The 14,811-nt window shown below is 40.4% G+C and overlaps 1 protein-coding gene across 1 annotated transcript; it reads right to left on the bottom strand.

The window, feature by feature from the left end:
* Positions 1-13,429: 13,429 nt before the first annotated feature.
* Positions 13,430-14,044, bottom strand: LOC149177483 (uncharacterized). Its single transcript, XM_089421766.1, has one exon. The coding sequence runs from the start codon at positions 14,042-14,044 to the stop codon at positions 13,430-13,432; it is 615 nt and encodes a 204-aa protein (XP_089277892.1).
* Positions 14,045-14,811: the final 767 nt, after the last annotated feature.

The following is a 14,811-nucleotide window of genomic DNA, read 5'->3' as shown; positions in this document are numbered from 1 at the left end:
GGTCCATCAAGGGTTTTCCTCTTCTTTGACAAAGCTCACCCTCTCCCAAGTAGAATCAAGTGAAGACAATCTCTCCTCACAAAGGCTCTAATGGAAGACCTAAATCCTGCAGCATTTACCCAAAGAAAATGTATAGCTCCAACCTCCTTTCCTCCTGGCTCAATGCCTTTATTTATAGTGCTGTAAAGAGGTTATTCTGGTCCACCATCAATGGGATCATCCCCCTCTTTGGGTGGGATAGCTCCCTTATTGATGGGATAAGACTCCCCTTAATAGAGATACATGAACCAACTGGAGGCGAATCCATTTCATCAAACCGACCTCTAGAATGTTCTAGAAGTAACCACAAGTAACTTTTTCAAGATAAAACTCGCGCATTTTGTCTTTTACAGAGGGACGCACCTGTCCCTTTACATACAGAGCGTCTATGGACGCAGTTTTTGTGAACAAGGTCCGCGTCCCCGCAGGTAAGACTAGAGAGAACCTGCGACCCCAGAGATAAACATGATTTTTACAAGACTTTCTCTCTATTTTGAGTTTGAGATGGATAACAGAGGCATGAGACTTGCCTAAGAGGGTAGCATGACTGTTGATTTGAGCCATACTAACTGTAAGTAGTCAAGGTGACATTTTTTAGTGTAACAAGTACAAAGAAAAGCAAGAAGAGGAAGTTGGATGTGTTGGCTGAAGTATCAAAATAGATGCAATAGGAGGAGGAACTTCACAATTTTGATTGCATGGGGACATGCAATGGTTTTGTAGTGGGGGTATGTTGAGCCTAAAAACTGCCATTTCCTTAGCAACTCTTCTTATCCCTTTTCTTTATTTTTCCATGAAGAAAATGCATCCCTATCATCAATAACCAGTATACATTGCCTTAAGGAGAACATTTTAGTGATTTACATGTTATGCTTTTATGTTTTGCTGTTTGAATAGGTTTTTGTCTTTTAGCTATGGAACACAGCCTATTCTGCAGCTAATCAGCTGTTCCACAGCTACTTCCATGCTTTAACAAGTTCCAGGTGTCAGAAGGAGAAACTAATTACATGGGCAGCTTGGAAATCATCATGACATGGATTGTGTCTTATTCACCTAGCGCAGGTCGAAAAGGAAGATGGTACAAGACCCCGATCAACAAAGAAGTCAAATGTAGAGAGACCAAATGCAATAAGACTTTGTTTTGTGCACGTCTCACAGTGATGGGATCCAAAACAACTTCCTGAACCCACAGACTCCAAACAGACATCTATGCAACTGAATCCAACAACCATCATCTTAGATTTATGTCTCCAGCAACCAAGGAAGAAAATTCTGTGTGCCTGTCTACTACGTGTTTTTGGATGTAGCTTATTTTTCTCCACAAATAGTTGTATAATTTTCTTATAAATACCTGTGTAAAGAACTCAGAACCAGTTCAAATTTCCTGATGTATTAAGCTCAGACTACTGCTCTGTAAATTTGAAAACTCATTTCCTATGTTTTTTTTAATATGAAGACCGCAAGTTTCATGGATATGTGAAGGAGTTTCTTGGAGTTTTGATTGAGTACGCATAACCTGAGCAGTTGCAGAGGGCCCCTGCGCTGACTGAGGTTTTATTTCATTTTGTTTTATCTTCTCTAGTTAACTGTAAATTCATCGTTTCTTCCATAGTGTTCATAACCATTTACTAACCTTGTTTATAATGCAGTCTTTATCATTTTCTTACTAATGCAGAATAGCTTCTTTCAATACAGAATAGCTTTCTCTTTGCTTAATTTCTTTCTAGTTTTTATCAGTAGTTAGAAGTTGAATTCAGTAGTGTAGAGTAGTTTGTTTCATTAGTCTTTAGGTTTTCAATTAAACTGATCAGTACCATTATTGCTCTTGCCATTTCCTTACTAGTTTATTGACTCATGGTGTAGATGAATGTTTCTAAAAAGCCCTTCTAGTTGATGACTCATCTTAAACTAAGTGGTTGAATACTTCATTCATGTAATGAGTCTTTTCTATATTCTTGCATTTATTTTCTTAGAATAATGAAGTATAGAATTCCTCAAAATGCCGTCACAAGGAGGTTTTTCTCCCAAAATTGAGAGGCAGAGTAACTAAGCACTTCATTTAGTTTTGTTTCCATAATAGATAGTTGCAATTTCACTTTCAGTTTTAGAATTTCATTTGGTTTTGTTCTTGTAATAGATTAGAAAATAGTTGCAATTTCACTTTCAGTTTTCAGTATTTCATTTAGTCTTGTTTTTTTTTAAATTGAATAGACAGTAGTTGCAATTTTACTTTTTAGTTTGTAGCTCATGATTTGGAAATAATGATATGATTGGAAATAGAAACTTTGTTTTCATTTCTTGATTAAACTTTGCTTCCAAAGCTTACTTAAGCTCTTTTAGTTCTCATTTCTTTAGGCTCTTAACAGTCTTTACATAAATTAGATTTAAGATTTTGTTAAGTACATTGTAAATCAGTAGGAATTAAAGGATCAAAAACCCCCAAAACAACATAAAACTCAAAAACAATGAAGTAAGAAAGGGTCATATAGCACATATAGTGCACTACACTTCATCAGTTTATGATACCCGGATTGATAATTTATGTAGAGCAATTTAGGACACTAAATTGACCAAACACCCTTCCTTTCTGCATTTCCAGCAAACCACCTTTACAGGTTTTCCTAGAGATTTAGATCTCCCTCTAGATTTAGATCTCCCACTCGATGACTTATTTTTGTTTATGTTCTGGGACCGTCCTCGTACAAACAAGACATCACCATTCTGGATCTCCATATTTTTCCGTCTCATCTCCTCCATAAGCAAGGATGAGACTATTTCATCAAACTGCAAGGCAGTTGCATTGCTACCTATTGCAATAACCAGACTATCCCACAAATATGGTAGAGAACACAACAAATTGATGCACTTATCTTCATCTAAAATTTTAATATCAACAGATAATAACTGACTTACCATAGTATTAAATGCGTTCAGATGCTCTGTCACCAAATCTCCATCTTTCATCCTCAGGTTATATAGTTTTTTCCGTAGGAACAGTTTATTCACCAGAGACTTAGATTGGTACAAAGTCCCTAACTTGTCCCACAAAGCCTTCGCCATAGCTTCCCCTGATACATTCAGCAATACTGAATCTGAGACACATAATCGTATTGTGCTCTTTGCCTTCTGATCCAACTTCTTCCATTCTTCATCAGACACTCCTGTTGGTTTAGTACCTGGATCTACAGCGATCCACTGATCTTTATCCACCAACAGATCCTCCATATTGAGTTTCCATAACTCAAAACTCTGACCATTAAATTTCTCGATCTTTATCTTTCCACTGCTCACCATCTTCTTTCACCACCAGAATCGATCTCGTAGATCTCCCACTGAATAGGGTCTACCACAGGCCCAAGCGAAACCCCTCAGCAACAAAGGCGTCCCCTTGAAGCCAAAACAACTCTGATACCAAATGTAGGTTTTAACCCCGTACAGAAATTACCTGTATACGAATTCTAAGAACAAAAAATAAACAATGCAAGAGCATAACACATAAAACACATATACACATAGATTTTCCCTTGGATCCCAAAACCAGGACTACTAGCTTGATTTTTCATTATTATTCCTTTCAATGTTACAATACATATTTATACATGCCGAAGCATCCAATACCATGGACCGAAACCATCGTGTCCAAAACCATGTGCGAAAACCATGCACAAAACCATAGGTAGGTCCGCCCAACCTAATATAGGGTCCAAAAAAAATATAACACTACGTTGGCTAGTCATGGAAAGAATATAACACAACCGGACATTGAACGCCATGCCCCTAACTCAAATTCACTGAGCTAACTGAGTGACAAGAGCCACATGTCACACTAGTTAATTTCCTTCAAGTTATTTACTCAATTTGACTAAGGCTAAAGTCAAATTAAGCCTTTCTGCTACATGATTTTCTAACACTCCCTCTTAGCAAGAAAGGAATTTTTCACAATCCCTATCCTGCACCTATGGAATTCGAATTTACCTCTTGACAATGCCTTTGTCAAGATGTCAGCATATTTCTCCACAATTGGAATGTACTATAGCAATTGTTGGTGTCTGAGTGTGAATACATATTCAACCCTTTTCCACAATTTAATTTATCAATTTGGGTGTGTACATTATTTCAAGGTAACACACAAAATATATGTAGGTAGCAGTGACACAATCAATCACCAACCTTAGATTCAATAACTGAGTTAACGAAAGAACCATTGTAACAATGAATAAGAATAAATTGCAGAACTATAAAAGGTATTCATAGTAGTTAATGAAAGTACAGTAATAACAATCAAAATAAACCAACACACATGAAATAACAACAAACAGAAATAACGTAGCACCTTATCAGAAGAATGGGCCCAACTCCCTGACCAGGGTTGCGGTGGACTCACAGCTTATAGAGAGAACAACAAAATAACTTGCATTCAATTAATTAAATAGTCTTTTGTTACAATCTCAATCTCTTACATGGCTAACCTCAATTCACAGCATTGAAACCCTTCTTATACAATACACAGAGAAAATTGTCTCTCAATATGGCAGCTAATGTCTATCAATATACAATCATTGAAATGACCAACTAGTTGTCGAGAGAAAGACAAGAAAGGTCTGGAATAGGCCTGGAATCCATTATGTTGTTACAACGCTTGCCGATATGGTGTTGGAAGCTCAGAATCGCTTATGTGATTTGCACCTGTAACCTTTGACCACTGGATCTGCGGAAATGTCAAGATTAGTAACTCGCATAGGTAAAATCTCCATGACTATTACTTCATTAATTAAATATTCCAGGAAGACAATGGAAGAGGGTTTACCTTGTGCATTTAGAGCGATTAGTGAATATAAATGATACAAAAGGAGTGAGAGAGAGAGTAAAAATGGAGGGAAAAAGTATGCAGATTTGGCACCCAACATCTCCCCCAACTAGTCTTTCTACATGCCCTCATGCAGCTCGCCGTCTCTTCAGATCTGGGTTGGACCGGCTGTGGTCAACATGAAGCTGAGCAAGGTCATATTCTTCGGCCATCTCTGTCCCTGGAGGTTTATATCCTTCTGTCATAAGGACATCCTTCCACCAATCATTGCTCACATTGTATGCTGGAGTGTAATGTTCTGCTGGCAACCAAATGAGGGGAAATTGAAACCTCAACCCCATCCACCGGACCCCACAGATCTGAATGCATGAAAAAAAATGTGGCACTCTTTCTAATTCTCGTGCAAAATTGGGTGCTCCAAAAGGTTCCCAGTTTCTGACAGCTGAGGATGACATCATCCATCTCCTTTGACAACTGTCAAGGGCTTCATCCTGAAAAGTGAGTATCTATCTAACACAAAGGTCAGTACACCATCTCTGTGTTTCCAGCATTCATTCCTTAGATCCCTCAATCTGTAGAAAGGTGGAGTGCTTGTTGTAAATAGTCATTGACTGACCGTTCTCCCTCCTTATCATTAGTGGCTTTGTAGCTTGATTCCCTTCAAAAGTATCACAAGCCTTCCTCCATTTAACCTAGTTAATGGTGTAGGAGGTGAAGGCTCTTAGGTGAACATCTCCCACGAATGGAACCGGGTTAAAGCTCTCATCATCCCTCAAGAAATAACCATGCATGTAGAGCTCGCACATCAAGTGTTGGTTCACAATATCATGGATTCTTATAATACGAAGGAATTGTATTGGGTCTTCAATTTCATGGTTGTTATCCTTGTAGATGTTTTCGAGGCAGAATAAAAATAACTGCTAATGAAGAAACAAAGCGTAACTATGGGAAGGAGGCCGACAGGCCATTACCTACTGTGCTAGGGTAAACATCTGTTCCTTATCTGCCTTCAACACCTATATCTGCCCTTCTAAATCCCTTATCTTTTTCTATTGTTTCTCCTGCCTCTGCTTTTCTCTGTCCAACTGGTCTACATACTCAGTGACAATCACAACGGCTTGCTCTTGAACCCTCGTTGTCTCCTTCTTTTGTTCATTCACGACAGATTGCCATCTTTGAATTTCAGCCGCTAGGAAGAATTCTCGAGCCTCGAACAACTGTTCTACAGGACCAGTCTGTGTAGCAGCAGAAGTTGTGGGAAAATCTGTTGTCTGTACAGCTATTGAGGAGACCTTGACCTTGGGCCTTACAGCCTTCCATTTATATTTATTTGCCTTCTTTTTCAGCCAAGATACTTACTTCCTCAACTTTCGAACCTCCATCTTTAGCCGCATGGTTTCTTCGAATTGAAGTTGATACCTCTCCTTGTGACGAAAAGAGATTTTGGGGGGTATACCAATTTCCCCTTTCTTTATAAATTTTGATCCTGAGGCCTGTGGGTTATGGCCCACAAACCTATCGGAAGCGTTAATGATGGCTTCTTGCCTTAAAACCGGGACCACACTTCATATCAAAATAACACGGAAAACACCCGACCGAGCGCTTAAACCAGACTTCAAAAACATTACACCCGCAACTATAATTATCGGCAGGTCCGCTCTCGGTCCATCTCCTTCCCACTACGCTCTTCATTCTTCGATCTCCAATAGCACCTGATCTCCGTTGTCCATTTCATTCGCCGATCCAACGACTATCGACGCATCACTTAATCAGTCCATCACCATATCGTTGTTCCACTGTCCTTCGTTATTCTCTGATCACCGATCAAATCAACTTGCATGGCAATCCTCAACCATTGATCTACTAGCGTTAGATCCAATGGCTATCAGATATTTCGGGTGGACAACAAGCACGAGGATTAACCGCCCGAAAAGCGGTTTCCTCTCTCCTCCTCACTGCTACGTGTCGCTTGAAGAGTGGAATCGGGTGCTCACCCTTCAATACCACTTATGGGTTTGAGGTCGCCTGAAATACCACTTCCACAGTTTAAAACCCACTCTTCGACGATTATCTTCCATGCTCTTCCACCATGCGATGACCTTCGATCTATACAATCGATGGTTCTCGTTCTTTGTCGCCTCCACCGCTGATCTTCTGCTTATGGATGGATCTCTGCACTTATCACGAATCTGCCACACTCTGAAGACACATGAGATTCATATAATTGATATTTTAGATCACCATAGATCCATACAGTGATCGATGGTTGATCCACAATCTCACAACACACAAACGCACAATTCAACACTTAAACACACTTTATATTATACATGACATAGTTACAGATCTAAGGCATTTCAGCCTTAGGAACAAGTTCCCTCTCAATTACATTTTGCTCACTCAGCTTACAACTCTCTATCTATTACTCTCTGTCTCTCCCCTATTGAACACACAAGTTCATCATTTATATATATATAAGGAAACATTGGATCGGATCACTATGAAGGATCCAATCATATCCTTTCCTCAAATCTCTCAACTAATCTCTCTATATGCATACATATGGTAGATTACATTTAATTAAGTCTTCGAGAGACTTTATCCATTCCATCATTTACTCTGTTTTAAACAGAATTTGTCCCCTGTTTAGCTCGATGGTCCACACCCTCCTCCCTGCTCCACTTTGGATTCCTCATTTGATTAAGAGTGTCGGATGCTCCTGCATTAGACTCTTGAGGCACAAAAATTTATGACCTCCTGGTCATATGCTTCTCCTTATCCTTAGCAATTCTACCCACTTCTCAGTGGAATTGCCTTCATGATCTTCTGTGAGCTGCAACCAACCTCTGCAATAACAGTCTTCCTCTGCTACACGATACCTCACCAAGCTTTCTCCTCTGAGCTTAGTCTTTTGGCATCCTTCTGGTTCTCTCCTTTGTGGAACCATTTGAGCACTCCTTGCTCTAGGTTGTTGCAAGTCTTCTCACCTTCCTGTTGTTTCTATATGCACGACAGTAAAGACCATAAACTCTCCAACTTCAAAAACTGTACCTGCTCTTCTTCTGCTTGCACTCCTTCTTCCTTCTCGCAGGAAAACTTTCTTCCCTTAACCTTTCCCTGCTCTGATACCAAATGATGAAAGGAGATTTTGGGGTATACCAATTTCCCCTTTCTTTATAAATTTCAATCCTGAGGCCTGTGGGTTATGGCCCACAAACCTATCGGAAGCATTAATGATGGCCTTTTGCCTTAAAACCGGGACCACACTTCATATCAGAATAACATGGAAAACACCTGACCGAGTGCTTAAACCAAACTTCAAAAACATTACACCCGCAACTATAATTATCGACGGGTCCATTCTCAGTCCATCTCCTTCCCACTATGCTCTCCATTCTCTGATCTTCGATCGCGCCTGATCTCCGCTATCCATTTCATTCACCGATCCAACGGTTATTGACTTATCGCTTAATCGGTCCATCGGCGTATCGTTGTTCCACCGTCCTTCGTTATTCTCTGATTGCCGATCAAATCAACTTGCATGGCAATCCTCAACCGTTGATCTACTCACACTAGATCCAACGAATATCAGAGATTTCGGGTGGACAACAAGCACGAGGATTAACCGCCCGAAAAGCAGTTTCCTCTCTCCTCCTTGCTGCTACGTGTCGCTTGATGAGTGGAATTGGGTGCCCACCCTTCAATACCACTTATGGGTTTGAGGCCGCCTGAAATACCACTTACACTGTTTAAAACCCACTCTTCATCGATTATCTTCCGCGCTCTTCCACCATGCGATGACTGTCAATCTATACGATCGATGGTTCTTGTTCTTTGTTGCCTCCATCGTTGATCTTCTGCTTATGGATGGATCTATGAACTTAGCATGAATCTGCCACACTCCGAAAACACACGACATTCATATAATTAATATTTAAGATCTCCATCGATCCATACAGTGATCGATGGTCGATCCACAATCTCGCAACACACAAACGCACAATTAAACACTTAAACACACTTTATATTATACATGGCATAGTTACAGATCTAAGGCATTTCAGCTTTAGGAACAAGTTCCCTATTGATTACATTTTGCTCACTCAACTTACAACTCTCTATCTATTACTGTTTGTCTCTCCCCTATTGAACACGCAGGTTCATCATATCTATATATATATATATAAGGAAACATTGGATCGGATCACTGTGAAGGATCCGATCATATCCTTTCCTCAAATCTCTCAACTAATCTCTCTATATGCATACATATGGTAGATTACATTTAATTAAGTCTTCAAGAGACTTTATCCATTCCATCATTTACTATGTTTTAAACAAAATTTGTCCCCTGTTTAGCTCGATGGTCCATGTCCTCCTCCTTGCTCCGCTTTGGATTCCTCGTTTGATTAACAGTGCCGGATGCTCCTGCATCACCTTAAGAAGTAGTCTCCTTCTCTCAACATTGTTCTTCCCACTCTTGTTTAATAGTAAATTCATTTCCCAGCCCCATAGCTAGTTCAGGAGGTGGTGGATTTCCTTTAGAGGCATCAGCTGGCTCCTTTACCAGGTCTTCCTTACTTGGTTTTCTGTCCTCGGGAGCACTTTCTTCCTCAACTCATCTCAATTCGGGAACATCTTTCACCTAGACAATGCCTTTGTTGACTTCCCTCTGCTCCAATCCTGCTGTAAAAATTTCTTTCTCGGCTTGTTCTTTAGGAAGCCCTTGCTGGGAATCTACAAGTAATGAGCCAACAATGGTTGCGCCCTCCTTCGGGCTGACGTACTTCAATATGGGAGGAACAACAATTTCTTCTGTTAAATCACGGGGGGAACGGACCTTCCTCACTCCTCTTGGCATTGTGGCCTGAAACAGAGAGTGGGGAATGTCCTCCACCTGGTCTATACCGGTCCCATCTACTACCTCTAATTATTTTTCCTCCTCGCCTTCATTCCTCAATTGGGTCGAGCCTTCTTCATGTGGTGCCTCTTGTCCTGCGGTCAATGTTGGTTCTTGTGGAACAACATCAACCTCAGGGTTTGTCTCTTCCACATTTTCCTGCCCTGACTGAGTTGGTGGTGGTTCTTGTGTGGCACCCCTACTCATTTCAACATCCACATCTGTTTGGGAAAGTGATGTTGGTCCTAGTGTAACAGCATCACTTTCCAGCTCTTTGACCGAAACTTCTTCTCCTTGTGCTTCATTAATGAAAGTTGATTCCTACAGAACAACATCAACTCCATCCATTATCTTCATATCTTCATCGATAGGTTCCATAGGCGAGGTTGGTTCTTGTGTGGCAGCCTCAACTGTATCACCAATTGTTTCCTCCACTTCCATTTCTTCATTAATAGGCTCCACAGACAGGGCTAGTTCTTGTGTGACAGCCTCGATTGTGTCACCAACTGTTTCTTCTACTTCCACTTCTGCAATAATATGTTCCACATACGAGGTTGGTTCTTCTGTGGCAGCCTTGATTTTGTTGCCAATTGTTTCTTCCACTTCCATCTCTCCAATAATAGGTTCCACAAACGGGGCTGGTTCTTGTGTGGCAGCCTCGACTGTGTCACCAACCATTTCCCCTACTTCCACTTCCATCTCCTCTGGTTCCTCTTCTTTTTTCTCCATTTCCTCAGGCTCTTCTTCTCCTCATGTTATACCAACAGGAGATGCTGGTTCTTCCTCTCCTCCTTTTGTACTAGTAGGAGATGTTGGTTCTTCCTCTCTTATTGTACCAGCTAGAGATGTTGGTTCTTACTCTCCCAATTCCTCGATCTCTTCTTCCTCTCCTGTTGTACCAGCAGGAGATGCTAGTTCTTGCTCCTCCAATTCCTCGGGCTCTTCCTCTCTAGCAGTTATAATAGTTGCTACTTCCTCCTCTATCATCTCAAGGAATTGTGCCCAAGGTACTTGTAATTGGGTCAATGCATGCATGACCAACAGTTGAACCAGTCCATGGTTTGTGAGGACTGCTAGCACTTGGCGTGAGCGCCAAGTGGACTGTGCCATAAGTTGAAGATTCTTCATCAAGAAGAAAGGCATGTTCAAAGAATGAACTTGTGCCTACAGAAATCGAAGATGGGCTAGAATTTTGAAGTGGTATTTGAACAGGGTGGTAAACTGCCCTGACAAAGCCTACTACCTCACCCCATGGATGCAGCAAGGACTTACGGTCATACCCCCTTCCCTTCAGAACAACGCTTTCTCCAGCCTACAAAAATAATTCTGGGAATTCAAGCAGCGGAGCCTTCCTTGAGAACCACTTTTGTCCCTGCTATTTTAACCCACTAACTTCTGCAATGGCCTCCTTTGTGATAGGAATTTCTAATCCTCTAACCTGTGAGAAATTCTTGTCCAAATTCATCGTGAATTCTACCATGATCCCCTCGTCGAACCCCTGCAATCTGTTGAAATAAATATCCCATCCTGCCTCTACAAAGACCCGCCATACATCTGCATTGTTGTAGACCAGGGTTGTATCCTTGGGTTCATGACACACAACCAGTCCACCCATCCTGTAGAAACTGTAACAACACTTTGGACGTAGCAGACCATTGGGAGGAGTGACAATGACCAACTTCTTGCAGTAACAGCATGGTAAAAAAAATGAATGAGGTGGGACAACGGTAAAACGGTAGGTGATTTCTCGAGAAACGAAGAGAATCATGGTGGATTATGGTGAGTGCAGTGAATGGTGTGGTAATTATTCCGCATTAAATGAGAAGGTACATGTTTCAAGTCCCAACGCATGCCAATGATTATGCGAAATAATGATGGAGATCATGGAGCATACCATCGCACAAGGTTTAATGATGGTAATGGATTAATCATTAGTGCGGTTTAATTACACCGTCGTTTAATTATGACGACACCCCCCCAAACTTATAAATAGCCATCCATGGCATGTCAATGTCTTGTCCACGGAATATTTAATTAAATCTGTAAAAGTCAACAGAGACGTACCTGGCGACCTACCTGAGAGAAGTGATAGTTGGCAGAGTAATGACGGAGTAACAACATCAGCGGAGTAACAACAACCAAGGAGTAACAGCGTAACAACATCAGTGGAGTAACAACAACTGAGGAGTAACAACATCGGCGGAGTAACAACAACCGAGGAGTAACAACATCGGTGGAGTAACAAAACCCAAGGAGTAACAACAACCAAGAAGTAACAGCATCCAAGGAGTAACAGCATCCGAGGAGTAACAGCATCCAAGGAGTAACAGCATCCGAGGAGTAACAACATCCGAGGAGTAACAACATCCAAGGAGTAACAGCACCCCAGGAGTAATAGCATCCGAGGAGTAACAACATCCGATACTTAGAAAATTTTCAGGAGTAACAACAAGCATTACTTAGAAAAATTTCTAAGAATATCAGTGTTAGTGGAGTGACTATCCCAATTACTCAAGAAATTTTTAGCTCCTCAATTATTGCGCCTCAATAGTAGCTCCTGCAAAAAGACAAACAAGTGAGTAGTAACAACATTTTATTTACATATATATATATATATATATATATATATATATATATATATATATATATATATATTTAGTTCAAGGGTGCAGAGGAGGTATCTTCTACACCAACAACCTTCAATCCATATTTTTCAGAGAGATGTTTGATGAAGGCTTCTCTGGAGGCTGGGCGGTGGTAAAGTCTAAGTCGATGTCCATTTACAATAAAAGAAACATGGGAATCATCGATTGTAACCAATCTAACAGTCCCATTGTCAAATACCGCATCAACCTCATATGGGCCCAGCCATCGTGAGCGAAGCTTTCCCTTAAAATCCTTAAAACGAGAATCATACAGTAATGCCCAATCCCCTCTATGAAACACCTTATTTTTAATAAATTTATCATGCCATTTTTCTCTCTGCTGCTGTATGGCAACATTCGGACAATCATTAAAAGAATTTCATCCAATGCATTAAGCTATTCCAGCCGGTGTTTTTGGGCTTCTGAGAGGTCCAATCCTACTTCCAGAGTTGTTCTGAGCGTACTGATTTCAAATTCCACCAGGAACAATGGGGATTTTCCATAGACAAGTTCAAATGGTGAAAATCCTGTCGTGTTCCACCATGTTGTTCTATACGCCCAAAGAGCTTTAGGGAGTTTTTTAGCCCAATCCCACAGATGATTTGCCACGGTCTTGGTGAGAATGTTTTCCAGTACTTTGTTTGTGCTCTCCACTTGACCGTTCGCCTACTGATGATATGGGGTTGTTATCCTATGCTTGATCCCATATTTTTCCATAAGCTTTGCTATCATGTGTGACGTGAACTGTGCTCCTCCATTTGAAATTATCTCTCTCAAAGTACCATATCTAGCAAAGATTTCTTCAAATAAAAATTTTGAGAAAACCTGCTCTGTTGCTTTTGTTACAGCCTTGGCTTCTACCCACTTCGTCACATAATCTGTGCAGACTAAAATGTGGACTTTCTGATGTGAAGGTGGGTTAAATGGACCCACAAAGTCAATATCCCATCTTTCAAAGGGCTCAAGAACTACTTGTGGTTGTAATGGAATTTCATCTGAGCAACCAGGGTGACCCATTCATTGGCATCTATCACATCTTCAAACATAGTTTCGTGCATCATTGAAGATAGAGGGCCAATAATATCCCATTTGTAACACCTTGTGGCCAATTCGCTTGTCCGCAAAATTCCCCCCACAAGGGCCATCATGAGCATCTTTCAAAACCTCATAGATGTCACTTTTTGCTACACAAAGACGGATTTGCTTATCACCCCCTATATAAAAGAGATATCCTGTTATCCATGAGTAACAGGCACTGTGATGAATAATCCTCCGTTGTTCCCTATATGACAAATGCCGAGGTACTTTTCCTGTAGCCAAATAGTTAGCAATGTCTGCATACCAAGGGGTATTAGTAGAAATTGCAAATAAATGTTCATCCAAAAAACTATCTTCTATTGGTTCCCCTTCATTATCAGCATTTAATCTAGACAGAAAATCAGAAACTACGTTATCCTTGCCTAGTTTATCTATAATGGTGATTCCAAATTCTTGAAGTAATAACAACCATCTTGTTATACGCCTAGGAGTTACAAGTTTGTTCATCAAATACCTTATTGTTGTATGATCAGTGTGTACAAAAATAGGATACCCAATAATATAGTGTCGAAATTTATTAACAACATAGATGACAACCAATAACTTCTTCTCCATTACTGTATAGTTTACTTCAATAGACATTAAATTCTTGTTGACATAATAGACCGTATACGACTTCTTATCTTCTTCTTGTCCCAACACTGCCCCTACATCCGTTTGAGAGGCATCTGCATGTATATGAAACAGAAGTTCCCAGTTGGGACCACGTAAGATTGGAGCTTAGCAGATTAGTTCCTTGATCTTTTCAAAAGATACTTCACAATCATATGTCCATAAAAAATTTTCATCTTTAGTTAACAGCTGATAGGTGGAAATTCAATCTTGGAAATTTTTTCTATAAAATGCCTATAGTAACCAGTGCAACCAATAAAACTATGTACTTGAGTCGGTGCCTTGGGAACAGGAAAATGAAAAATTACCTTTACCTTGGCAGGATCAACTTGTATTCCAGTAGCCGAAAGAAAATGTCCCAACACTACTCCCCCCTCTCTCATCATGTGACATTTTGTTGTACTCAGAGAAACATGCATTTGTTTACACCTTTTAAGGACTTTCTCCAAGTTTTCCAACCCTTCTTCGAATGACCCCCCATATGGTGTGAAGTCATCCATATAAATTTCAACACTGTCATCGAGTAAATCAGAAAAAATCCCTAGTATTTCCCTTTGAAAGGTAGCAGGCGCATTACAAAGACCAAACGGAAGGACTCGGTAAGCGAATGTTCCCCAAGGTCATGTAAAGGTAGTCTTGTCCTGATCCTCAGGAGCTATTTGGATTTGGTTATACCCGCTAAACCTGTCCAAGAAAGAGAAAAACTTCTT

This window comes from Pinus tabuliformis, chromosome 4_1 (assembly GCF_031772625.1).
Source record: "Pinus tabuliformis cultivar Carrire ecotype Pingquan chromosome 4_1, CPIR1, whole genome shotgun sequence".
Taxonomy (NCBI): Eukaryota; Viridiplantae; Streptophyta; class Pinopsida; order Pinales; family Pinaceae; genus Pinus; species Pinus tabuliformis.
This window is presented reverse-complemented; position numbering and strand designations above follow the sequence as displayed.

Excerpts from the sequence above, each read along its gene's own strand:
- LOC149177483 (XM_089421766.1), bottom strand. The coding sequence starts at position 14,044 with ATGGAGAAGAAGTTATTGGTTGTCATCTATGTTGTTAATAAATTTCGA.